The sequence below is a fragment of the Panthera leo genome, chromosome B4 (assembly GCF_018350215.1).
Source record: "Panthera leo isolate Ple1 chromosome B4, P.leo_Ple1_pat1.1, whole genome shotgun sequence".
In the NCBI taxonomy this organism is placed as follows: domain Eukaryota; kingdom Metazoa; phylum Chordata; class Mammalia; order Carnivora; family Felidae; genus Panthera; species Panthera leo.
In genome coordinates this window covers 18,240,854-18,268,009 of record NC_056685.1, presented here as the reverse complement: position 1 = coordinate 18,268,009, position 27,156 = coordinate 18,240,854, and the positions used below count along the sequence as shown (strand labels likewise).

Sequence of the window (27,156 nt, the reverse complement as noted above, 5' to 3'; positions counted from 1 at the left end):
GACACATCTCAGTTCTGCTCTGCTTAAAAAAAAATACTTCCATCAGGCTTATTTCTATTACATTAGACAATATAAACATGATATCAGATGGCAAAAAGACCTTATCCTGAGAAAAAGAAAGGGCACATTTATGGTATACATTATGAAGAATGAACAACTATGAGGAAGACGCTCATTTACCCATAAATGAGGGAAAAAAAAACTAGCCACAAGTTTGGACCTATGACCTTCTTTTAAATTCATAACATATTTAACTACCTTCAAATTCACCTTGCCTAATGAAGAGAAGAGCTTTTTGTAAGTTAGATTTCACTGATCATCTCTAGGCTGTGGGGTTTAGATCATTTGAGCTAAAGCCAGCATGAGTGCTATTTATTAAAGACGTTCAATATGCTGTGACATAGACATGTAGAAGAATAAGGTGGTTGAGTGATCAAGGTTCAAGTAGGTAGAGTAGCAGAGAAATCAAGCGAGGACAAGATATTGGGTTCTGTAGTCGTCAGGAAACTTGTTATGAAGAAAAAAGTGGAAGTGGCAAGTCGGTACGTTTGGTTAAACCCTGAGAAAATAATCCCAGCATTTAAATCTGTCACTATACATACACCACTGATTATTTTAGAGGCTTTAAATTAAACATTAAGGCATCCTTAAATCTTATCTCCATTCAGTAAAAACATAGAAAGTACTCAGAGAGTACCAAGTTTCACAAATAACTTTGGAGTCCTACTCCAAATCTGAAACCTCCAAGTAAATACAGTCAAAGATACCTGTAAACATTACCATTTATCCTTGTCCTACATTTTCACTTCCTATCTAAAGGGGTCTCCAGTGTGGGGCAGAGCAGACCATCCACTGGGGTGCTGTGTTCCTTGTCATTTCTATTTTCTTCCTCCTTTATAATGTACACACTGCTATAGTAGTAAAAGCAAAGAAGATATAAATAGTCAATATGGAACACCAATCGTTAGCATTTATTAAGATGTTCCTATGTGCCCAGCATTCCACTAATCATGAATTGACTCATTTATTCCTCAAAGTCATTCTATGAGATGGCGGTTGTTATTATCCTCATTTTATAAATGAGGAAAGGAAGGCACACAGGTCTAACTTCTTGTTACAGTTAGTAAGTGGTTGAGCCAGAATAGATGCAACAAAGACAACAGGTAGGGATTTTTAAAAACAAAACAAAGAAACACACCAAATTCTAATAATGGTTATTTCTGACCAATGAGTGATGGGCAAGATTCTTCTTCTGTATACTGCTTTATATTTTCTAAAATATCTAGTAATTAACAGGAACTGCCTTTATAACTTGGAAAAAATAAAGAAAACCACAAAATGTTAAAAGATTAACACACCGTAATTTGGTGAGAAAATGTAGAAAACAAAAAGAGACACTGAGTAATAAGGTAGAAACTATATAACCTGAATAATAAAGAATGAGCGTGGACTTATTCTTTACTTTAATGCACACATTCCAAACATGATCATGGTCAAATAAATATGAACAGATCTTTTTACAAAAGGTCTCCATCTCTGAAGCTAAGCTTTGAAAAGTAATTAAATTACTTTGAAAAAGATGTAAGATTTAGAGAAGGATTCAAAAGCTGATGTTGTTATGTGATACATCTAATCAAAACTGTCTGAATGCACATTTTCTTTTAAATTGTGATGGGTAAGGGAAACAGATCAGTGCCTATTCTATATAGCTGAGAATTTTATTCTTTGCTTCATAAGGATGCTAGACAGGCTTCTAGAATTAAATTGGCAGCAGTAATCATGTTGTTATTAGTGTAATTGCTTTCTGACATCTGTTTCCCTGTCATAATCAGTTCTTTGATAATAGCAATGACATGAATAGTATATATCTAATCAGTAATGTTCGATGCTTCACCAAAATAAAAATGAAATTATACGATACTTATATATCCTCCTCACCAAATTATCTTTAGCCATGTAATATAATATTTATTACATATATACATCTATATATGTGTATAGTACAGTAATGTGGATTCCACTTCTTAACCTTAAGAAGCTCTTAACCTCTTCTCATAGTAATTTATTTTCAATAATTTTTTTATGTTTCTATATAAATGAGAAGGTTCTTTATGAAACTGCAGGGGATAAAATGTATAGATTGTTGCTCAAGGCATAATGAAGTGCAATTTGTTAATAAATTGTGTTTCTATTTACATTTTTATTATCAAAGCTAACTATTCAGGGTACTATGTCTTGGAACTGTGAATTTGATAAGCTATAATGCTAAATTTAACTTAATAACTATAAAATGGAAAGAGCATTCTAGGTCTGATCCTGCCACTACACCCAGTGTTTTGACCTCTGAAAGTCATAGAAACTTCCTGTTTTTTTTTCAATTATTCTTGTTACATCAAAAATTGTTAAAAAAAAGAAATCAAACAAACAAACAAAAAACCCTCTACTGCCTAGCCTACTCAAACTCTCTGACATTTTAGACTTCTTGAAGATCTAAATGGCTATTTTTAAGTAAATGAAACCAGGTGAATACCAGTTCAACTTTTGTCATCATCAAATGCTAATGCATATTCGACGTGTAACAGGAGAGTCAAAGTCCACATTTGGAAGAGTACCATAATACACGTGAACATCCATCCAATTTCCGTAAAATCTATCATTAATGAACACTTTCTATACACCAGACAGAGTTCTAAGGATTTTCCATATTTTATATTTTAACCCTCACAAATAACAAAATAACTTGGTGAACATTATTATTGTGATTTTACAGAGAAGAAAACCAAGAAATTGCAGGTGGAGCTACATTAGCAAGATCACAGAAGCAAAAATTCATGGGACTGGGAAGAAAACCTAAGCCAGACCTTCAAATATAATTCTAATGGAGCTTTTTGAGCAGGCTGCACCTACACTCTTTAATTCTAAAACAGAACAACAATGAAACAAAAGCATCACCAGTGTTAAACGCCAACATGCATAAAGCTGAATTATGTAGTTAATAGTTAAAATACCTCCAAGACTAATGGAAGACTTTCATATGTTCTAGTGCCATTTGTTTTTTTGCTATCCATCCTAGCTGTGAAGGGTCAGCCAAGCAACTACTAAATTTGCAACTACTAAATTTACAAAGTAAAAATTGTACGCGAAAAATGTTTTTTACCAATTAATTTTACTCAATTCTAACCCAAGACAACCCGTATTCTTAATGAATATAATTTCAATTGGTGTCATGACTAAACCTCTTTATTGGAAGACTCCTTTGGAACCAAAAATACCCATGTTCCTGAATAGAAAATTTTAAAGTAAACGGTACAAGTTATTGGTTTTACAACACTAATACAGTATAATAATTATAGAAAGTTTACCTAAGAGTACAGAAAATCAAGAAAATTAGAATTCTTGAGTCAAGATACACACTTATATAAATAATTGGAAAACGTTAGAGAGAAAGTTCACTACATAATTGTCTGTGGCATAGTAGGAATCACAGGTTCACAACCTGCTCTCACTATCTGTGTCACCTTAGACAAGTCTCCTCATCTCCTAACTTCTTTTCTCTTATTGATAAAAGTGTTCATAGCAGCATTATATACAACAGCTAAAATGTGAAAGGCAACCCGAGTGTCCATTGATGGATGAATGAAAAGCAACATGTCAACTATATATACAAAAAGGAAGGAAATTCTGACACGTGCTACCACCTGAAGGGATTGAGGACGTCATAAGTGAAATCAGCCAGTTACAAAAAGACAAAAACGAACATTGTATGATTCCACCCACATGGGGTTCTTAGTCAAAATCATAGAGGCAGAAAGTAGAATGGTGGTTGTTGGGGGCTGGGAGGAGGGGGACAGGGAATTAGTGTTTAACGGGTACAGAGTTTCAGTTGGAAAAGATGAAAAGGGTTATAGAGATGGATGGTGGTGATGCGTGTGCATTACAAATGTATTTAATACTATTGAACTGTTCACCTAAAAATGATTAAGATGGTAAATTTTATGTTATGTTTGTTTACTACAATAAAAAGGGGGAGGCAAGTCAATGGATCAGTACGGAGATTAAGGTATTATATGGTGAAATGTTTTGTAGACATACATGCATGTAGTGACCCCTTCATTTTGCCTACTCATCACTGCTCTTCCTTCTGTAAATGGAGCTGCCACTAATCCCAGCCTATGTCCATCTGTATGTTTGCAAGAAGACAGCATTCCTCTAACAAATAGTTGAGAACCTGTTGTGTGCCAAGCCATGAGCAAAGGATCCAGCAGGGGTAATGGAGGGATAATATGTGGAAAGATAAAGAAACAAATGTCTTTTTTGGGGGGGGGGGGGTAGGTAATTTCAAAAAGTGGCTACTGTCTATCGAGTAGTCAGCAAAGCCGTTAGGGAAAGATGACTTTTGAACTGAGAAACCTGACTAACAAGAAGGACACAGAAGGAGGGCCTGAGTGGGCAGCATATTCTGCTGAGAGGAAGTAAACAATAAATACTCATCTTCTGTGATAAGATCAAAGAGGTAGGCAGGCGCCTGCACATACAGGGCTAACAAGCCATGGAAAAGAGATGAGATTTTATATTTATACTAATGGAAAGGCACTGGGAGTCTTTCAGTGAGGGAGCACCGTGATTCAATTTTTACCATGCAAAGATAAGGTTTCATGGAACCTGGTCTCCTGGCCACAGTGTCATGGTTGAGGGGTACAATGCAGTCCTTTCCCAGAACTTTTGAATTCTAGATTAGGAATGTATCAGGCCAACCCATTTTGGAGTGGCTGAGGCCTGAAGAGGCTATTCACTGTGTGTCCAGCTATGTGGGCCAGCGAAGCCGAGCAAGGCTGCCTAGAGAGACACAGACAGGTGCAGAAAAGACAGATGGAGAGAATCTCTGAGACTCTCTATCCCTGTGGCCTGGTCACATTGTTCTCCTTGGGTTCTGTGAGGCTTCTCCCCAATTCCTTGCTTTGATTAAGCTAGTTCCAAGTTGGTTTCTCTTATTAGAGGTTAGATGTAATCATTATTGATGTTATTATTGTAGTTGTGGGTTTTATCAAAAGTTAGCAGTCTGCATACACTATACATTTATATCTTGCAATAACTCTTTGGTGTTATCATTTAAAGAAACTAAGAACAATGAAGCAGGTGCTCAAATGACAGCCCAAAGAAGGGGGGGGGGCTGATTTCAGACCCACGTTTGTCAGATTCACAAGTTTCCACTACACTAATCACCACTGGTGACTTCCATCTGTAACCCAGACCAGCATGTGGTAGGATGGGACCCGACAGGCATAACGCGAAGGGCAAACCACCAGCCCGCAATGAACTCTTGGCCCCAAAATGGCCAATGTTGAAAACGGAAGAACACTGAGATGCTTATCTTCCAGGGTAAAAAAAAATGTAAATCAGTACACAGGTATTGACTTGCATTGGGTCAAGTAGGTCAATTGGGTCAATTGGACCCAATGCCTATGTCCCTTCTTTCAAAATGGTGCGTAGTCACCTGAGAGACAAGACTTACAAAGATAACAAATAAAAAATGAAATGTACAAGTGATTACCAGATTAACAGGTGCTCACAATACGTGCAGAAACTAAAAAAAAAAAAGGCAAAAAAATGTGACAAGACCTCACAGAGGACTTTCTGGTAGTCATGGAGGCCACAAGCTGGAAGTCACCATGAGTTGTTTTATATTAGTACAATATTTCAATCTTTGCCCTATAAGATTAAATATTTGACTTAAATTTATCTTACACTTTTCAAAATTGTTTCAAGACTTCCCTTAAGTTAAGGAGACTAACAAACTGATCTTTTTTATTGGGACATAAATACACTTGATCACATAGGTTAAATACTGCATTTATTATTACATGCTGGAAAACACTACAGAGTTGAAGTTATAAAATAACACGTAAAATATCCAAAACTGGTGCGATTTTAATTCTTTCCCACATAAATAAAGCATAACATAATCTATTGTAGACAAACAAGTGAGTATTGAGAGCCTAAAAGTTTTACTAAGTAAATGTCACATAAATTCATGGAATTATAACTATTATTTTCTTCTTTTTCACCAAAATGCAAGTGATACAAAGACTGAATGTTTTTATGATGGTGATATTTTTACTAATATCTTATCTGTTTAAATATTGAGAGTCTTAATTGAACAAGAAATAAACTAAACAAAAACAAAGAGACCTATGTTTCTAATTTATAGGAAAGCATATGACAAAGCAATTTACATAGACAAACAATGATAAATGACCTAACAAGCTCAGTTATAAACTGAAGTATCACTGTAGATGGATGCATATTTATACTCCACATTAGCATTTCTGCATGTCTTATAAAACGATTTTCATTAATTCTGCATTTTGTTGTTTTTGGCCTTTGCAATACATTACAAAATTAAAGACAGATAAATTAAGAAAACACAAACTAACTACCTTATGGTGCGTCTCTAAATATCATTAAATTATCAGAACTTGACCTAAACCATGCCGTTTTTATCTTTAACTTTCTTCCCCATTCATTCATTTCCTATCTCCCTTCCTCCATCTCCAAACACACACACACACACACACACACACACACACACACACACACACACACACGCTGAGGACATGGAACAAAGTTCCAATGACTAAGAAAAACAAACTTATAATCTATCCTGAAAGATAGCCTACAGATAAGAAGGATTTTTTGGTTTTAACTTTTGTTCTCATTTCTTTCTTTTAATTTCAAACTTGCATAAGCCTGATTTTTTTTTTTTTTTAACTTCAAACTGGTCAGGAATGTCTTGCTGGGTAGCATATTACAGATGATAATAATCACTCCTTTTAAACTCTTCTAACAATTTTATAAAGCAACTGTTGATAAAAACTCCTACTCACCTTGAAGGCAATTAAGGACGAAAATAAATACCTCTTTTATAAGAGTTTGGCATTTCTTACTGAGAAGAGAGGTCCCAAGTTTTTTTTTTTTTAAGTTTATTTATTTGTTTTGAGAGAGAAAGAGTGCACACAGGCTGGGGAGGGACAGGGACGGAGGGAGGGAGAGGATCTCAAGCAGGCTCCACACTGTCAGCACAGAGCCCCATGCAGGGCTTGATCTCACAAACCGTGAGATCATAACCTGAGCCGAAATCAAGAGTCAATGCTCAACCAACTGAGTCACCCAGGCTCCTGGAGTTTCAAAGTTTTTATGAAAAAAAATTTTTTTGACCCTTCCTTCCTCGGTTTCTTATACACAAATAACTGTTAGATTTGCTCACAAATATTTATTGAGTGCCTGCTATATGCCAAGCACGGTTTCAATCACTATAAAAATTCACCTTGAAAACAGCCACAAAAATTAACTACAGTGAAAAAGAACATCCCTCTTTCCTCACCTTATGCATTTGATTCCTGGTCTCCCTGTTGTTAAAAGAACAATGAAGTCATTACTCCTTTTCCTTCAGGGTATGATGTTGGCTTAAAATTTTTAAAATGCCTGAAACTTAACAAATTGCTTTAAATACCCTTTTCTATAATACAGCTATTATTTATCTTGCTTCAACTGTCTTATAGCCCACATTTAACTGATAAAATAAAGGAAACATTCATTTTTTTCTGCTGCTGCTTCTTAAGACGAAATTCTTTTTGTCTTTATCTTATTTGAGAGATTTCACAGATTTAACAACTTCAGGTTACATAGATGTGATATCATCTAAGCCTTCATTAAATTTTTATTAGATATAGCAGCAACCTTCTTACATCTGATAAAATAAAAGGGTCCTTGAGTCAAGTTGGACTTTGGAAGAACTATGATCATCTTACCAAAGACAACAATTCTAACATAGTATATTATATTTATAGCACACTTCTACTCTCAGTGGGCCTGTCTATCTACCAGCTGCTTCCCTCATACCTATGGGCAGGCTCAAATCCCCAACTCTAGAATAACTCTCCCTTGTCCCCGTGCTCCCCTCTGGCTACTTCCTCCCCATCACTTCTTTCCCAGCCATGTTTTTGTTTTTGTTTTAAGATTTTAGTTTTGTCGGTATTCCCACTTCCTCCACTCACCTTTACCACTTACCCTACTGAAATCTGGCACCAAGTGACCCCCATTCACCCACCCAAACCACTCGTACTAAATTCCCAGATGACCCCTCCTTGCCAATTCCAGTGATTTGGCTTCCCCGCCCTCTCCATGTTGCCCCTTCTCATTCTCCCCCCTGGGCTCCTTCCTCCACTTATTCTTCCCAGACCACTCTCTAGGACTGTGATCTTCACCTTCTACTCCTATTTCTCCATGTTTCTTGTCTGGCTTCCACCACCACTTACGTACTGATGATTCAACATCTTAGTCTCATCCAAGACCTACACGTGGTAGAGCTGATCTCTCTACCGTGATGCCCCAAAGCATTTCAACGCTCAACATGTTTAAAGCTGAACCCATTTTCCTATTCCCTAACGCACCTGAAAACTTCTCCCCTCATTGGAAGCCTTCCTCACTTTCCATTGTTATTAATCCAGCAGTTTCTAAATCCAGCAGTCTCCAGGTCTGCCCTTTCCTAGGCACTCTTCATACCAACAATAGAGACCTTTCTAAAAGACCTGAGTCTGTTATTCAGCTGACAAAAATCTGTCACTGGCCAGCTGACACTTTCATGACTGAGACCAACATCTTTCTATGGTAGATGAGCCCTTTCTTAGTCTTGCTATTATCCTTTCCCCACAGGCAACCACATTTACCCAAAGAGTGCACGGTTTTCTGCTTCCAAGTTGTTCTCTGTTTGGAATGGGTACCCACCTTCTCCACCCTCCTAGTGCTCACATATACTTCAAAGCAAGACTGAAACAAACTTCTCCAGGAAGTCTTCCCTGACCCTCTAGTCTCAACTTTCTCTGTTAAACGCGTGTGCGCGCACACGCACACACACACACACACACACACACACACACACACACATTCTCTTAGCAAATAGTTAATTTCCTATTTTCAGTACTGCACAGTAACCCCTACCTGGCAAGGTCTTTATTTTTTATCTTTACAGCACAATGTTTGGCACATAGAATATATCTAGTAAATGTTCGTCAAACAAATAATTCTTCTGAGAACTAAACTTCACCATCAACTCCAACATCTGGCATATTAATTTTAATTTGATTCAGTCCTGTCATCTTGAGACAACGATAGAGTAAGTCAGTTTCTTCTAGTTTAGGAATTAATACAATTGGATAATGGGGATATCTTGAAAAATAATATTCATTTCTGATAGCATTAGCAAAAAATGGGCAAAACGGTATTAAAATGGTACCCTAAGCACTATCCACTACACACATATGGAGACAAAATGAACATTGGTTTACCTTTCTCTTTATTCTCTCCCAGCCCCTATTTGGTATTCCTGTTGCTCTGCATCTATAAACCCTATACCTTCACACACCTTCACACTCACATGCACACACACACACACACACACACACACACACACACACACACACTGAGTGACTTCTTGCTGTTCTTGGTCTAACCAGGGACCATGTCTGTCCTAGTCTGAGCAGGAACACTGTAACTATCTCTTTACTACAACCGTTCTAAGTAGGTTGCAAATAGAAAGGATGTGGGTGACCATGGTCCTTCCTTTGGATACTGACATTTCCCAAGATATACTATCTAAACACAAAACATGACTCTAAGCTAACAACCACTAACACATCAACGTAGGAGGCATAGTACATGAACAAAGAGTTGTTCCATTGCTCTCCAGGAACACCATGAGAGCATCCACCTCTATAGCCCGTATACACAGGCCTGGCCTCAACTAAACCACCAGTGACCTCTGTATAGCTGCAAGAAAAAAAAATACTAAGTATGACATACTCAGAGGACTCTAGATTTTTAAAGACTTCCATTCATTTCTTCTTTGGACATTTCTTATCTCCCATTCACTGATGAAATCTTAGAATAGCTGTCTTGCTCTTACACATATATTGCTTACTTTTTCAGATAAATTCACTAAGACACAGGTAGCATTTGGGGCCTCTCTATAAATAGAACATCATCGTGCAAAAAAGTTAACTTGTCGTCCAAGGGAATTGTGTAATCTCATATAGCAGCTTATTTATTCCTAGAAGCAAGTATATGAATAAGGTCAAAGTATTGTTTTCTTGTGTCGGTGTAGATGACACAGCAGAATTTTGTTTTGTGTCCTCAGGCCAGGCCCAGAAGGGAAAACTGTTTTGGGGAGCTTCATCTCATTTTACACAACATAAGTTTGTTAAAAATAAATTCTTTGAGTGTTCTTTTAATGCATGTTTTATTGGAATAATGTTCTTCAAATCCAAATCGTGCCCTAGGCTATCATGGAGTGAGGGGGAGGCTTCTGAAAAATAGCAATGCTTTGCATTCCAAAACCTAGTCATGCAAGTCAAAGCCTGTCGGAGGTGCAGCCTGTGTGCCATTTAATGTTCACACGGCCGTCAAAAATGCTAACTGGCTGTATTTTTTCATAAACCTGCATCAGTAGTAATGCCCGTGATAGTTACTAAACCAAAGATGATATGATATTATCTCTGGCAGTTTGAAACATGGGTACCCCAATAATTAATATTTTAAAACTATTAGTGAAAGCCTCCTCAGGCTGCTCACCATGCTGCAGAGAATTCTTGCCTCGCTCTGCCTTCCTTTTTTTTACTCGTTTACATTCGTCTCTCAATTTACTGCTTCCATACTTCTTTATATTTCTATGGTAACCTTACCAAACCATTAGAGAACAGAAATTCTTCGCCAGTCATTATGACTGGAGTAGACGGCTAATTTTATTCCCTTATTACAAATGAAGAAAGGAGGTTTCAACGGTTAATATTCTTGTACAGAGTCATCCAACTGATAAATGGCAAAGCCATGGTTTGGACCCAAGCTTTCCTGGCATCAGAAGCATCCTCTAAGAACTAAAAGGCAAGGGAATGATGTCTTTCCCAGAGCCTGTCCCCCACCTCCATCCTCCGAGCCCTCCTCTGGCTTTGCTGCTCCAGGGTAGATCAGGCACTGGTTTGTCCCCCTTGTTATGCTCATGCCTATCACAGTCATCCCACATGACTCATGCTATGTGTGTGCTTGTCTTCCCCTGCAGATCACCTTCCTGAAGTATAGAAGCCATGTTTTATTTTTACCTAAAACAGTGAACTATGAAATAAAATTGATTGAATGAAAAACATCCTCCAACTGAAATTTTCCCATTGGAAGAACAGCTGAACTAATCTGAAAATTAGGTGATGTGAACTCTATAAAGAGATTTCAAATCGTCCTATGAAAATGTCATATATTTTAAGCACACATCACACTTAAGTGGGGATATGGTGGTCCCCAACTTAGGTATAAAGAATATGATTTAGAAGGGCTAGGTTTCCAATTAACATATAAGAGTCTATATTACTTTTACCAGAGGCATCAATATAATCCTCCCACCCATTAAAAAAATTATTGATTACTTATTGGATGAATGAATGGATGAATGAGTCAATGCCTTCATTAGAAGTAAAGCAGATATTAGTGGGCTCTACTCAATAAGTTAGGCAAGAATATTTAAATTGAAAACCTACCATGCACTGAGTGCTATGTCTGAAATGTAGTTTTACTATTTTTGTTTTATTTCAAAATTCTTTTTTTTTATTATTTTTTTTAACATTTATTCATTTTTGAGACAGAGAGAGACAGAGCATGAGCAGGGGAGGGTCAGAGAGAGAGGGAGACACAGAATCCGAAACAGGCTCCAGGCTCTGAGCTGTAAGCCCAGAGCCTGATGCAGGGCTTGAATTCACAGACCGTGAGATCATGACCTGAGCCAAAGTCGGACACCCAACCGACTGAGCCACCCAGGCACCCCATATTTCAAAATTCTTAATGGTCTGGAAAATCCCCATAAAAAAGTATTAAGTAAAAATTAAATAAGTATTGGCTGTAGATCAGCTATTGCCTACTTAATGTTTTTGTTTTGTTTTGTTTTTCTTTTTTTGCTTCTTAATTCTAGGTACAGATTAATGGACTAACAAAAGCTATGATGTGTCACCCATTAAAGAGTTAAGGCTTCCTCTTTTCTATTGCCTGGAAAGTTTATCTACATCCACAACAAAATAAAATAATAAGAAGTACAGGGCAAATGAAAGACACAAAATAAAACACAGAAAGATTACAAAAATAAGATCCAGGTAAGAGAATTTAATGTGCAAAATGAGAGAGGAACAAAATATTACCTGAGAAAACCAACTTGAAGAAACTATTACAGTCACAACCTTCCACCTGATGTCTGAGATTTGAATTATTTTTAATAGTTACCGAGATGGCACTCCACCAAATGAGCTTATGTTGAAAATTCATTTAACACATATGTCTTGAGTGCCTTCTATGATACACCAAGCAATATGAGATTGCCAAGAAAAAAAAAGGAAAGGAAAGCATGGTTCCAACCCTCACGGAGTTTACAGTTTAGTGGGAGAAATAGTCACCCATCAAATAACTATTCAAATAGCAACATAATTTTTAAAAATACATATTTACTAACACTTCTCAGGGGCAAGTAACCAACTTCAACTCAAAAACTGGAATTTTCTGGTTCATGCTATTGGGAAATCTAAGACTGCCTACACATGGCTTTAGACTTTTATCTTCCCAATGCAGCAACCCCCAGGGGTGTTTAAAAACAAAACAGAAACAAAAACAGAAGTGATCAGTGTGAACCTGGAGAGGTAAGCCAGGACCAGATTACTGAAGGCCTTGACTTTTTCCCTTGACTAAAAGGGAGGGTTGACTGACTTGATGTCCATGACATATGGGTACAACGAGTACTCACCTGAACAGGTGATGAACTGTCTTGGGGGAGCAAGACACCTATGATAGAAGCTCCAAGGAGAACCCCAGAAGAGTCAGAGAGGACATTCCTAAATGATGGTAAGGTGCTTTCCAGTAGAAAGGGGAAAGAGACATTGAGTAGAAAATATCAGTTGTCCACACCATAAAACTAGTATGGAATACAGAAAGAACTTTGGACATGTTTCTAGAAAAAAAACAAAATAGACAAAGGTAATGAAAATGTGCCTGGAGAATAGCAAATATAACTTGTAGAGACACAAAGGATGCTGACCAAAACCGACGTAAACTTCACCAAGTGGATCCCATTTGGAAACTTGAAAGGAGTTAACTCACATTACTGAGTCCAGAATTAAGAGATATCTTAGACCCTTTTGTTGAAAAAATACTTAAAAGGCTGCCCAGTGATTTGTATTTGGAAATCTTTCAAATATCTAATCTTAGAGAGTATTTCCTACTTTGCATCTTCAGCTCTGAGATAGCTGGAAAGCTGTTTATGCAAATTTCACGGTTCAATCTCTAATTTTGATTTCATTCATTGTTTAACCATATGTTTCTTTTAAACTATGGGATTCCCTCCAGAAAGGCAAATGAACCAGTTTTAATATTTTTTTCAAAAAAAAATCAAGTTGCTGGTTTATAAATAATTAAAGTATTAATTAATAAGTATAATTAACTAAAAGTATCATCATTAAAGTATCTGTTCTCCCTAGCTTAATAAATGACTAGATCATCCCTACACTATCATTTGTAAACAAACTCTCAATTCTTCATAAATGCATAAGTTCCTTTATGCTGAAGTCACTCAGTCTCTGGCTTGTACATATTTTACTCATTGATATGTAAATCTGAGGCATGTTAAATTATGATTTAGAAATTCTTCCCAAAGAAATATGGAGAAACAAGGTAGGAACAAAATTCTTTGCCTGAGTAATAAATCCAAACAAATACAGTATATCCTATAAGTGGAACACTAACAAGATTCTTTTGTTGAACAAATTTTCAAGGAGGACTTCCTATTCTTGGAGCTAGTGATTCGGTGGTGATCAGTCACGTATGGCCTTTCACCTCGGGCAGCTTACAGTCAAATGCAGACAGGACCACACTATTGATGATAAGTGATATCATGAGGACGTGTAGAGTGCACTTTGGCGAGGCATTTGTCTCAAACTAGGAGCTGGCAAACAAACACTAAAAGAAAATTATTCGATGTGCCAAAAATCAAATCCAGTACGAGACCTGAAGGGCAAATAGCCAAGGAAAGGAGGAAAGTGTGCTCCAAGAAGGAAAGGCATGTGCAATTTTCCAAGGGGATAGAGTGTTGGGAAATTGGTGAGCAGGAGGCAGGAAGTGATAAATTTGAACCCAGGGAGGGAAGCCAGGACAAAATTATCGAAGGCCTTGCCTCTGGTGTGAGAGCAGTAGGAAGGCAGGAAAGCATTTTCAACAGAGGAGTGGCATAGCCAGATTTGCATTTTAGAAAGAGCTTTCAGGCTGTGGAATGAAGAATGGATTCCAGCAGGACAATTTTGGAGGCAAGGAGTGAAGCTGTTGAAGTAAAGTAGGCTAGGAAAAATGGTGGCCTGCCGGAGCCAGAATAATGGAACTAGGGAATGGAGAAAGGCAGTCTGGAGTCAGACATCAGTGCTTAGTTTTAGAAAAATTAGCTTCTTATTGGCTGTGCCTACTTTACAAACCACTCTCCTAAAAACAGTTGGAGAAAACTGACATTGCACAAGTCTGACTTCCTGCATCAAGCTGTTTTGCAATGTCCAGACAATGAGACTATAATCTGCAGGATGACTTTGAATCATTGCTTGTTTTTAAAAATATCTAAAATGAACAACAGATGTTAAAAAGATAATGAAGGCTAAATAACAAAGAAATAAAACAGACTGCCTGCCTTGTCAGTTGACTCCTGATTAACAAATATCCAGGCCAGTACGCATGAGTGCAGAGCAACAGCCAGTTTTAAACTGTGCTGAGGTAGAGATGCGGTTAGGATTTTCAACTCCAGCAAATTTCAACCACTTAATTTATAAACGCCTGTAGTCTAAATAAAATCATAAATCTATTATCTTTAAATGGTAGTAATTTGTAAAGTGCACTTTCTTTCGATGTAAATCTCCCATGAAATTGATATTAATTAGCTAAAGAGCAAACATTAAGGAGAATCCTAAATGCAGGGGCTTTTACCATTCTCATCAGAGCTGTTTCTTAGGAAGGAGCAAACCTACAGTCTTGCCTGTAACTGCTCTGCTGGTCTAGAGATGGGTTACGGAAAGGGACACTGTGAAAATGTCACAATTTTCACATATTATTTGCCTAGTGTTTACCCTTCGTTTGTAGTAGTTTCCAAGAAGTTAGGAATTAACATTCTTTCCCTCAATTGAACTCTTTATTTCAATTAACCTATCGTTTCTACCTGGATTTCCTAAGAAACAATTAGAATGTACCATTAGCTTCATGATGCGATCAGGAAAACAGCACTAGCCCTCCATCTAAGGACTTTGTTTCAACTAAAAAAGATAACTGCCAAATAGTCACTATTAACAATTCGTTAGGAGGTGCCAGGGTACTTGTTCTGGCTTTTACATGTTGTAGTAAAGAAATTACATCGTCTCCAAGTTGTTTAGAAATCGAAATCTTTACTAAATGACTGAGATTTAATGTGATTTCAAACAAAGTCCAACAGAGGATTTAATGAAAACTGAAAAGTTTATTCCAAATAGATAGTGGAAATGCCAAGAGTCTTCTAGAATACCCATGACACTTCTGAAGATCAAAAACAAGAAGGACAGGTTGGCCCAGCCAGATGTACTTATTATAAAGCTAAAGTAATTAACATCCTGTGATATCCACACAGAGATAATTATCAGGGGTCCCCCCATCCCAGCCTTCATCTTTGAAGTACTTAATCTTGGACGGTCTAGTAGGGCTTATCCTAGGCACTATCTTTCATAGTACAACATCCGTAAGCCAAATAACCCAGAATTATATCTTTAAGTATAAGCTGAGTAACCCCTGCATATGAACATGAAGACAGATGTATGTAAGGATATGGGTAGCAGGCTTGTTCAAAATTTCTCTGATTGATTGCCTGCACTGATTGATGGAAGATGGACAAATCAATGGTGGGGAAATAGCTGGAAGACTGGATAAATCAATTATGGAAAAATCAGGACCAACACAAATGCATGTGTACAAAACAGCAAGTGATGATGTTATTATTATTATATCAAAGTGATGACTTATTACACAATTCAGCCTCAACCCAAATTTTTTTACAACACATTCATCAGTATTTTGCAAGTCTTGCAGTATTAACAGATGTTACCACAATATTCTGATATAGGAAATATTTTAACACATACTTCATGTTAAATGAAATGCTTTCATAAAATTCATTTAATTTGAATTAAAGAAATTTAATCTGAATAAAAGACATTTTTAAAACTATGCAAAAACTTAAAACACAAGTTATAAATCAAAACAGATACAAATATACATCACCCAAGATATGATATCCTATGATGTTCAATAAGCTATGAAAATAAAACATCAAGCAGTATCTTTGTAAGTACAGCGAGAATGCTTTCAAACTAATATGAAATGATATTTTTTAAAACAAAAGTCAACTTTATTTTTTTTTTAATTTTTTAACATTTATTTATTTATTTTTGAGAGACACCAAGAGAACTGAGCGGGGGAGGGGCAGAGAGAGAGGGAGACACAGAATCTGACGCAGGCTCCGGGCACTCAGCTGTCAGCACGGAGCTGGCACAGGGCTCCAGCTCATGGAGGGCAAGATCATGACCTGAGCTGAAGCCGGACACAACCGACTGAGCCACCCAGGCGCCCCAAAAAAGTCAACTCTATTTTTACAGGGCATCCAGAGTTTTCAAATCGGTATTAAAATAAACTTTTATTGTGTGAACAAATAACTTCAAATGACTCTTTGTAGTCCCACTCCAAACAAGAACCAAAGAACAAAAATGCAAATACATACTGCTATGTTTCATCATTCAGTTTTTGCTTTTCAGTTTTTCATAGTTCAAGTACGTATATACAGTATACTTTAATTTTAAACATAAAACTATGGAATAGCAAAAAAATTAAGAGGTTGCTTTTCTTTTTAATCAAAAGCTCAGGGCAGGATTCCTTTATGTGTTTTTAATTTTTTAATGTTTATTTTATATTATTTTTTAATGTTTATTTTTGAGACAGAGGGAGAGAGAGCACGAGTTGGGGAGAGGCAGAGAGAAAGGGAGACACAGGATCTGAAGCAGGCTCCAGGCTCCGAGCTGTCAGCACAGAGCCTGACATGGGACTTGAACTCATGGACTGTGAGATCATGACCTGAGCCAAACTCAGTGCTCAACCAGCTGAGCCACCCAGGCGCCCCAGGACAGGATTCCTTTAAAGAGTAAGAATCCACACGCAGTAAGAATATGATTCAGTATACCAAAAGTCATTTCACATACACTTTTCCATGAATATCTCACAGTGCAGCTTTCAGAGATGTACTGAAGGAAACGGACAGCAGAAGGAGGAGGGGGACGGTGCAGCCAAAAGAAGTCAAGTACAATACTGGACTTGCTCCCCCTGCGCCTGCAGTAAGGTCAGTGGGCTCTTTTGACCAAACAAATGAACAACTTACCAGTTAAGCAATCAGATTTGTTGTGTCAGTGCCAGCTATGGTCAGTTTCGGGAGAGAATTAAGCAAATATGCATAATAGAAATACACCCTAGAAGACCATTTCACAACTTGAAAATCATGATTATTTGTGAATTTCATATTCTAAAGTGATAAGTTCTGCCTCTATCTTGCTTCTCTTTTAGGGTTTAGGGAAATCATCATTTTATTGGATGTTCGGATTATGGTTTCAGAGAGAAAAAGTCGGGAGCTACCATTACCAACAGATCCATGTACAAAATTAACAACTGTGTTAACTCAAAAACTACTACCTAAAAAAACGTCAGTGCCTGCTGAATATTCCAGATTCCAAGTGGACCAAAGAAAACATCATCCTTATGGAAATAAATAAGGATGTACTTACCAAGCCTCATGCTTAAAGAAAATATGCCAGCTTTATTTACACTTCTCCTATCACTGACCACTCCAGGGAGTATGTAGAAAATTGACTTTTAGGGCGCCTGGGTGGCGCAGTCGGTTAAGCGTCCGACTTCAGCCAGGTCACGATCTCGCGGTCTGTGAGTTCGAGCCCCGCGTCAGGCTCTGAGCTGATGGCTCGGAGCCTGGAGCCTGTTTCCAATTCTGTGTCTCCATCTCTCTCTGCCCCTCCCCCGTTCATGCTCTGTCTCTCTCTGTCCCAAAAATAAATAAAAAATGTTGAAAAAAAAAAAATTTAAAAAAAGAAAATTGACTTTTAAATATTCTGATTTTTATGCAGTTTATCCACAGGGCAAATTCTTGACATTCTTTCTGTATTCTCAAAGCCTTGGTGAGCTAAGCACCTTACCTACAGGATGAGACCTTGAGCAATATGAATTCTAGGAAAATTTTCCAATTAGTGAAAAATAATAGGTGAGGAGAGGGAGGAACTCAGCAAAAAGACTCCAGAAAAGTAAAACAGAAGTCATCCTGCAATCCTTGCCTTTATGACCCTCTCAGCAAAGCCACAGGCCGTTCTCTACTCTAACGTCTGAAGCAGAAGCAGTGACTATCGCCCGATTTTAATTTAGAAGAGGAGAGCTACCCGTGCTCGCATCTGTTTGGATGACCTCAGGAGGAAGGGATTACAAATCTAGATTTCAAAGAAGGCCACATAATCCAACTGCATATTCAGATCTGCAGTCTTTAACAGGCTATACTAATTCCGAACAGGTCCCTGCGGAGAGCTCAGATTCTATTTAAATACCCAAATCTGTACCATCACGCTGTATCTCACCACCTGTTTAATTCACGAGGGCAAATAAGAACCTGCCAAAGAACAAATACAAAATGAGTTCAAAGTCCGGGTACCACATAATATAGAATATTTTATATTCTGTTCTTCCCTCAGATATTATTGTGCTAATTTGACCAGGCAAATACGTGACACAAGAAAGAGGGGGAGAAACCGGCTTAATAAAAGCATCAGTACTTAGTCTGTCATTCTTCAGGAACTTCCTCAGTTGAACAGAATCATTGTCTGAAGGATAGTGAGGGAAGACATCCCGTGCGAACCCTAGTGAAGAAGAAAGACTTCTCAGAGCGCAGTACTGTAAAGAGATAATTAAAGCTTTGAGAAAATGTGCTTGGGATAAAGGCAGAGGCCTGGAATTAGTCAGATTAAAAGAAAGCTGAAAAGCAACTTAGTAATATACAGCTTTACATAGTGCGGCGATTACTTTTTATTTACTTATTTCCCATCTCTGAAACCAAGACAAGACGAGATTTTAAGTGAGTAAAGTTGGACAAAAATAAAGAAGGGTAGGAAAGAGAACGGGTCGCCTGGGTGGCGCAGTCAGTTAAGCATCTGACTCTTGATTTTGGCTCAGGGCATGATCTCACAGTTTGAGCCCCATGTTGGGCTCTGTGCTGACAGGGCTGAGCCTCTCTCTCTCTCTCTCTCTCTCTCTCTGTCTCTCTCTCTGTCCCTCTCTCTGCCCTCCCCCCCACCATGGGCTCTCACGCTCTCTCTCTCTCTCTTTCCCTCTCTCTGCCCTCCCACCCCCCCCCCATGGGCTCTCACGCTCTCTCTCTCTCTTTCCCTCTCTCAAAATAAATAAATAAATAAATATTATTTTTAAAAAAGGAGTATGAAAGACAAGATGGTAAACTAGTCCACAAAAAAGTGAAGTCCAGAAAGTATATATACTTGTTGGAGGGAAGCTACAAATTGTGCTCTGAGCTTTCAGGTAACCAGATTTTAAAAGGTAATGCATCTGGTCACTATGCATCATGTCCAGAAAATAGAAACAACCTAATTCGGAAGAACAACTCTGTCTGTTATTAAGATACAAGATTTCTCTCCTTTTCTCTCTCCCTCTCTCTCTCTCTCTCTCTCTCTCACTGCCCTCACCTACTGGGGGAGCAGACACTGCAAAATGCACTGCATGGTGCCACCAACACCCCCAAAACCACCACCACAACACGTTTTATAAGATCACTTTATTTATTTATTTTCTTATTTATTTATTTTTAGTTTTTTAATTAATTAATTTATTTTTACTTTGTTTTCTTCAAAGGCCTCCTTCAGTGTAGGTTAATGGCATGAGGCCTGAGCACAATTCAAGAGTAATTTCACAACGAACTAAACCTGTTAAATTATTTAATAGTGTTCATCTCTGCCGAAAATACATCACCATTATATGTCTATATGTACATATAGGCATATACATTTTCATATATATATGCACACATATGTGCACACATATACACAAACGCACGTATTGTATTTAAAGGTGTTAGGTTAAGAACATGAGTAAAAATTCATTCAGAAACCAGAAGTATAATTGAATGACAGAATGAACTTCTTAAAAGTTCTATTAATAGAAGGTTTAAGGTAAATATTATCCACCACAAGCATTATGACAGTTCAGCAGACCCCTGGATCCTACTCTCTTGTTTTAAACGATCAGTTCTGCAAAACCTGTCTGTATATTCATTTCCAACTTATTGGTGGAAAAAGTCATAAACAGGGTAAACAAGTACTTTTCAGAAGTCTCCCAAGGTGACATTCAAACCAACAGTCCACCTTGAACTACCATTCCATTCAGTCCGGTCAGTTCAACAGCTATTTATTGCATGCCTGTGTGGCAGATGCCTTGGGGGATTCAGAAGTGAACGGACCATGACCCTACAGAACACGATCTATGGTGTAAGAAAGTATATGAAAGAGATACAGAAATGGAATGGAGGGAAACAACTCTTCCAATATCAAGCAGATTCAAACAAACGAGTGCCTTTAAAAAGGCACAGAAGTTCCCGAGGGTTCTGAGATGGCACATCCTTTTGTGAACTGTGTCACTTGAGATAAAAGCCTGTAAGAAAAAGCAGATGGACCAATGGAGACGCATGAGGGAAGAAGGTGAAGGAGGAAAGGAAAAGAGGTAGTAACACAGCACCTACTCAGGGGAGATCAAGGAGCCTCAACTGGGGAGAGTGTTCAGAAACGGGGTGGGAAGGGAGAGCTGAAACAGTAGGTCCAGGCCACATGATAATGATCTTGGAGGCCATGGTGAAGAGACAGTATTTAATGTGGTAGGAAACCGCTCAAGACTTCAGATCTCGTGATCACAGCTGCTGATCAACTCACTAATCTTCATAAATATTCTGCTTCTACAACAGGAAATATCTTTTAGGAAGCAAAAAAACAGGGACAAAACTAATTGAAAAGAATCGACGTTGTCTACTTCTCTGCAGGCAGAGAAGAAGCCTGTTTGGAGCAAATTAGTATCTTCCGTTACTAAGTTTTACTCAAGTACTTTCTACTTGATAAAAATCTGTTTCTGAAGATCAAACTTAACAAATGCATAAACTGTCCTACTTATAATAATTTCAAATCTCTGTGCAGACATCCATGAACTAAAAATCTTATCCATCCTTAGGCTTCAATTTGTATCTGTTCTCTAAAAGAAAAAAACTCTCACATTTTGTGTTTTAAAAAATTTTGTATGGAAACACGAGTCACTGATTTATTAAAAATCAACCTAGAGCTCTTGGGTGGCTCAGTCGGTTAAGTGTCAACTCTTGATTTTGGCTAAAGTCATGATCTTGCAGTTTGTGAGTTTGAGCCCCGCATCAGTCTCTGCCCTAATAGTGAGGAGCCTGCTTGGGATTCTCTCTCTCCCATTCTCTCTACCCCTCCCCCTCCCAAAATAAAATAAAATAATATAATAAAATAAAATAAAGTAAAATAAAATAAAATAAAAGTCAACCTACCATTTGTTCATTAATCTGACCCAGGTCTACTTTATAGAGGATATTCACTTGATTAACCTTCTGTTATAATTTTCTCTTCCAGTATATATGCAAACAGATATACTAATGACAGTATGTCTCAACAGAGATACTCTCATACCAAACTCCACAAGTTAGTAACATTTCAAACTAAGTCTTTTAACTCCAACGAAAGCAGAAAATAATAGAAAAATATCCCACTAGAGAAACAACTAAAATAAATGTAAATGACCTGCTAAAAATAAACTATTTCCCTCCAGTCATAGCAATATTAGAAAGTTTAAATAGCAAAAGTTCCCTGGAGTCCTAAACTATTTTTGCTCTGTATATAGTGGTATTGAACTTCCTTGTTGCATTAAGTCCCATTTAAGAGTAATAACCAGGCCAAAATAACTCCATAATTTTAGGCCTTTTTTCCCTATTTACATTTTAGAAATCTTCAAGACATTAACACATCTTTCTCCTTTGACACGGTTAATAAACTGTTTTTCACTATAGGATATAGGAACAAATGTATAACAATACAAAGAAGATTTCCGATTTCTAGAGTTTAGAATTATTCTAAGTTTATTTTTCTCTAAATATTGGTGTTGATAAAAACTATTTAGTATGGCATATACTTTTCATCTATGTGTAGATTACATTCAATCCTAAAGATAAATTCATTACATAATGAGCTTTTCACTGTAAGAGAGAGATTTGAAAGCTATGCTGTTGAGAATTCCACAATAATTTGCTAAAAACCTCCAGCATTGATACAAAAGAAGGTATTTGAATTTTTCCACTGTACAAATGCACCACAAGAATGTATTCAAAGTATAGATCTTTATGGGGCGCCTGGGTGGCTCAGTTGGTTGTGTCTGACCTCGGCTCAGGTCATGATCTTGCCATTCGTGGGTTTGAGCTCAGCATTGGGCTCTGGGCTGACAGCTCAGAGCGTGGAGCCTGCTTCAGATTCTGTGTCTCCCTCTCTCTCTACCCCTCTCCCACTCATGGTCTGTCTCTCTCTGTCTCTCAAAAGTAAATAAACATTAAAAAAAATTTTTTTAAGTATAGATCTTTACATGTAGAAGGTGCTATATAAATGTTGAATGAAAAGTTAATTTCAATGAACATGGGAAATAAACACTAATTATTATAAATTGCCACTCATTTACGTGTGGTAAGCTGAAATGTCCAAAACATACTGCGCATAGGAAAAACAAAGTATTGAAGATCATTAATCTGAGAGATTTGGGAAAGAATGGGAATAGGAGAAATTAGCAGTTCCTCTGCCCTCTGGCGGCAATAAAATCAACTGCAGCATTTTCTAAAGTAATACATAATTAAATGTCCCTGTTATGAAATCAGATTTTTTTCTCCTGTGCCAAAATGTCTGTGATAAAAAATCCTGATTGCTACATGGCAAATTTCAAGACTGTTGGGCTCTTTAAAATTTTTCCCACAGTGATATTTTAGCATGTTTACAAAGGAAATTATTTTTTCTTCTATTTCATTGCTATATTGTATTTATAGGAAAGAAAATATAACCATTTAACTCCAAGATTACTCAAAAACTGTATGTAGACTGATATCCAGTAAAGAAGCCACTTCAGTTTGCAATACATCTCCAAAACACTTACCAAGAAATTTAAAACTATTCATTTTTTACTCAATCCTATAAAAATATGGGTTTCTAGAGTAATTTTCCACCACAGGTACTAGTTTATAATTAGTTTATAATACCTGTACATTTATGTTGGGCAATTTAGGTATTTTATAATCCCCACAGCTTTTAATTATCTGGCCAATTGCAGAGTGAATGTTCACTCATCCTCAATTTGATAACTTAGAAATGTATACATATTCTTTTCTCAGTAACATACCATTAATGAAAGAAGTTCGGAAAAAATAAACATCTGCTGATCTTTTTTTTCTCTTCTGTAAATGCATTATTTACAGAAATTTCAAATAAACAACTTTGGAATCCATTTTGGCATACACGTCTCTCTAACCTCCTTTGGGATGAATTGTTTTCTTTAAGCATTTACTTATTTCATGAATGTGGCCATACCATATCAATATCATAGGGTAAAAGTCTTAGTGTTTTTTTTTTTTCCAACCAATGAAATGTATTAAACAAGATAATCTACTGACGTACCTAGTAAAGAACAAGCTATGTCCATCTATGCAGAACAAAACTGTATGTGACCAAGACAAATCAACATGAAGAAAATTGGGGTTTTAAAGTGTTTCACAGTTTTAAAAGCGTTGTCATCATGTTGCCCCCTCCTCCCATCCCACACACCCCTCCAATCATAAATTGGAGCGCAGAGTCAGATTCTGTGCGTTCTCTATAAGAATTTACACCAGGGGCAGAGTCAGTGTTTTTAGCTGATTTCTAGGTCTCAGATTGGTGAATTTCATTCAAGGACTTTCTCCAAGATTCACCTCACTTGGAATCCCCAGGTGACCTCGGTAAGCTTCCACCTGCGACTTTCATGCTTGACATTTGCGGACACATGTATACTTTCTGAGGAATCGCTTACCACCACCACCACCACCACCCCAGACTTCAGAATTAAAACAAAACAAAATGTTGATTACGCTCATCAGAAAGTTTGTGTTTTCTTTTTTTCTCCAAGTGTATTTTGTTCATTTCACCTCCTCTCCCAAGTCTAACCCGAGTTCACAAATTTCTGCCAAGGTTCTCTCTGCCTGCTTCTTCACCTTCTTCCTGAGGGGCAGAAAGGGTGAGCAGGCACCCAGTACTCAGAGGGCAGGGTCGCGGGAGGCACCTGAAACCCCGGCTTAGCTCCCAGCCTGCGAGAGCCAGCGGGTCGCGGGCAGGGTGTTGCTACGCCGGCTCCGCGCTGGCCCCGGGGGCGCGGCTCCCGGCTGGACGCGAACCTGGCTAGCAACGACCCGGAGCCACCACAGGGTAGATGCGAAGGCCGGGTCTCCGCGCGGGGGCAATGTCAGGGCGCTTGGACGAACCCCGGACGCGTTCAGGCCTGTCTGCGAAGGCGGCCGGTGGAGGACAATGGGGGCAGGCATTGGTCTCCAGAGGCGCGCCCACCCCATTTCTGCCACCTCCTCCCGTCCTCGGCGCCGCGCCGCACCTACCCCGCCCCGCTTCCAGAGCCCGTTCGAGCCCAGACTGCGAAAGGGAACTAAGGTGGGGATCGCGTGGGGTAGAAAGGTGCGGCCACAGGAAATTTTCTACAGCTGGGGGGAACCCTGCAATCCCCAGCTGCCACTACGTCCCCCACCCACGGCCCCCATCACGCACTCGCTTAGTTTATCGCGGCAGCAGAGAAGCAGGAGGAGCCAGAGAGGAGACTTCCCAGAGATGCCAGTTCTGGGAAAGGTATCTACAGAAGGTTTGCTCTTACACACCAGAGCCCTCTCTGGGCGACTTGGGGAGACAGTACCACCCCCTGTCGCTCAGGTGAAGGAAGCCCGAAATCCTCAAGAAAACCTCCAGTTCCCTTCTCTAACCAACCCCCTCCTCCCCATTCGGAAAGCCCAAGTTTACCCAAAAGCAATTGCAATAACTTTCCCAAGGGCAGACAGATGAGGTGGGGGGTGGGTTGAGAATGGAGGGGGGAGTGCCAGCGAAATCTTCAGTTGCGCAAAAAAATCAACAAGCTAAAGTGCATCTTACCATTGATTTGGTTTCCAGGCTCCCCTTCAGTGAACTGAAAACGGTCCATTAAAAAGTGGCAAAGTAACACAACTCCTGCAGCGGCCAGGTCTGCCCTCGGGAACCTCGCCATGCCGCCGCCGAGACCTCCCTCCCCCTCCCCGCCAGTCCTTCCCAGGCGCCGGGTGCTTGGAGGCTCGGAGTGGGAATCGGGACGATGGGGACGCTGGGGCCAAGCGCTGCGGACCGGTCTGGCTGAACCTGGAGGCCTTTGTAAATTTCGATGGGATTTCACACTCGGGAGCTGGGAAGAGGAAGGGAGAGCGAGGGGGAGTGCAGTCCTCTCCGGACCTCCGGGTCTCTCTTCGCAACTTGCCACAACACTCGCAGCCCTCACCCCAGACACAGGACACCAACGGCGGGGAGGAAAGGCCACTTGCAGCCGGGGCTCGCAAACTCTCGGTTCCGCACAGGCAGCGCCACCCGGGTGCGCGCAGACAGTGACTTCCGAGCCCCCGCGATATGCTCCACTGGGTTCAAAATAGATCTAATTCCACAGCCAGCGCGGCTGCCTCCTCCAAATCCAAGAGGGCTGTCGGCTCACAAGGAACTTTCCCCAGTGTTGGGATGGCCCTGGCGGGAGGTTTGGGTTTGCGGGAAGGGGGTTAATGTGGGCTGGCGAAACCCCTCCGACAAGTTTTTCTTCTTTTCTTCGCCCTACGCAGGGCGCGCGTCCTTTCTCGCAGCCAGAGGGATGGGCAGCTCTAAAGAGCTGAGCCCAGTGAAGGCTCAGGCTGCAGCAGTCTAAGGTCCGAAGCCAGAAAAAAAAAAAAAAAAAGAGAGAGAGAGACAGAAGAAAAAGAAAAAAAAAAAAAAAAAAAAAAAAAGAAAAGAAAAAGAAGGGGAGGGGGAGGAAGAGGAAGAAGAAAGAAATGGGGGGCGGGGGAGTCAGGCCAAAACCTATCGGGAAAGGGTTCCTCCTGGCTAAGGAGGAGGTGGCCACAAGCCCCGCCGAGCCCCGGGAGTTTGGTGGCGGAGGAGGCGCCGCCGCCGCCGCCGAGCTCCCCCGCGCTTCTGCTCCACACTTTGGGGAGGGAAGGCAGCTTGCAATTTGCCAGATCTGCCGCTGCACCCTCCTCCCTCCTCCCTCCTCCCTCCCCCTCTCTCCTTCAGGCTTCTCCCACCTTCCTCCCCGAAACCAGCAGCTAGCACCGACCTGTCCAATGGCTGCACTTTCCTCGGGGCTGGCAGTAAAGTCGCCGAGAGATTAAGCCGGAGGAGAAAAGCAAGGGGGAGTGAGAAGGCAACTCCAGCCCTGCGCGCCCCCAGCAGCCTACTGCCGGGAGAGTCGGGAGAGAAGGCGAGAAAGGCGAGCGAGCTAGGAGCCCAGCGCCCCGCTGCACCTCCGCGCCGCCGGGGCGCCATCCTGCAATCGGCTCTTGCCCTTTGCAGCCACACCAGCGGCGCCTTCGCCCACCTGGCCTCCAGGCCTCCTTCGCGCGGGGCTGCGGAGGGTCTTAGCCCCCCGCACGGTACCCAGCAGACACCAGACGCTGGCGGGATCTCCCTGGGCGCTAAAGGGTTAATTACAGTTCGCCATTCCCGGGAGGACGTTTGTAGCAGTTGGGGTGTGAAGAAAGCAAACCCGAGTGAGTTCTGCTACTGACCCCGAAAAACCCCTTCGGACCCCAGACCCGCGAGACCGGAGGAGGAAGGTAGCGCGCGACAGCGTGGTCCCGCTGCCGCTGCTGCTTTGTAAAGTGTCCGCCGGAGGGAAAGC

At 39.7% G+C, this 27,156-nt stretch overlaps 1 protein-coding gene across 2 annotated transcripts in view; it reads right to left on the bottom strand.

The window, feature by feature from the left end:
* Nucleotides 1-26,193, bottom strand: part of PLXDC2 (plexin domain containing 2) — a 445,479-nt gene extending 419,286 nt beyond the window's left edge. Inside the window, exon 1 of one of the 2 annotated variants that reach the window (XM_042945054.1) lies at nt 25,398-26,193. In XM_042945054.1, the coding sequence (XP_042800988.1) occupies nt 25,398-25,509 (112 nt within the window). In that variant the 5' untranslated portion in view covers nt 25,510-26,193. The remainder of the gene's footprint in view (nt 1-25,397) is intronic. The other variant, XM_042945053.1, reaches the window with a different exon arrangement.
* Nucleotides 26,194-27,156: the final 963 nt, after the last annotated feature.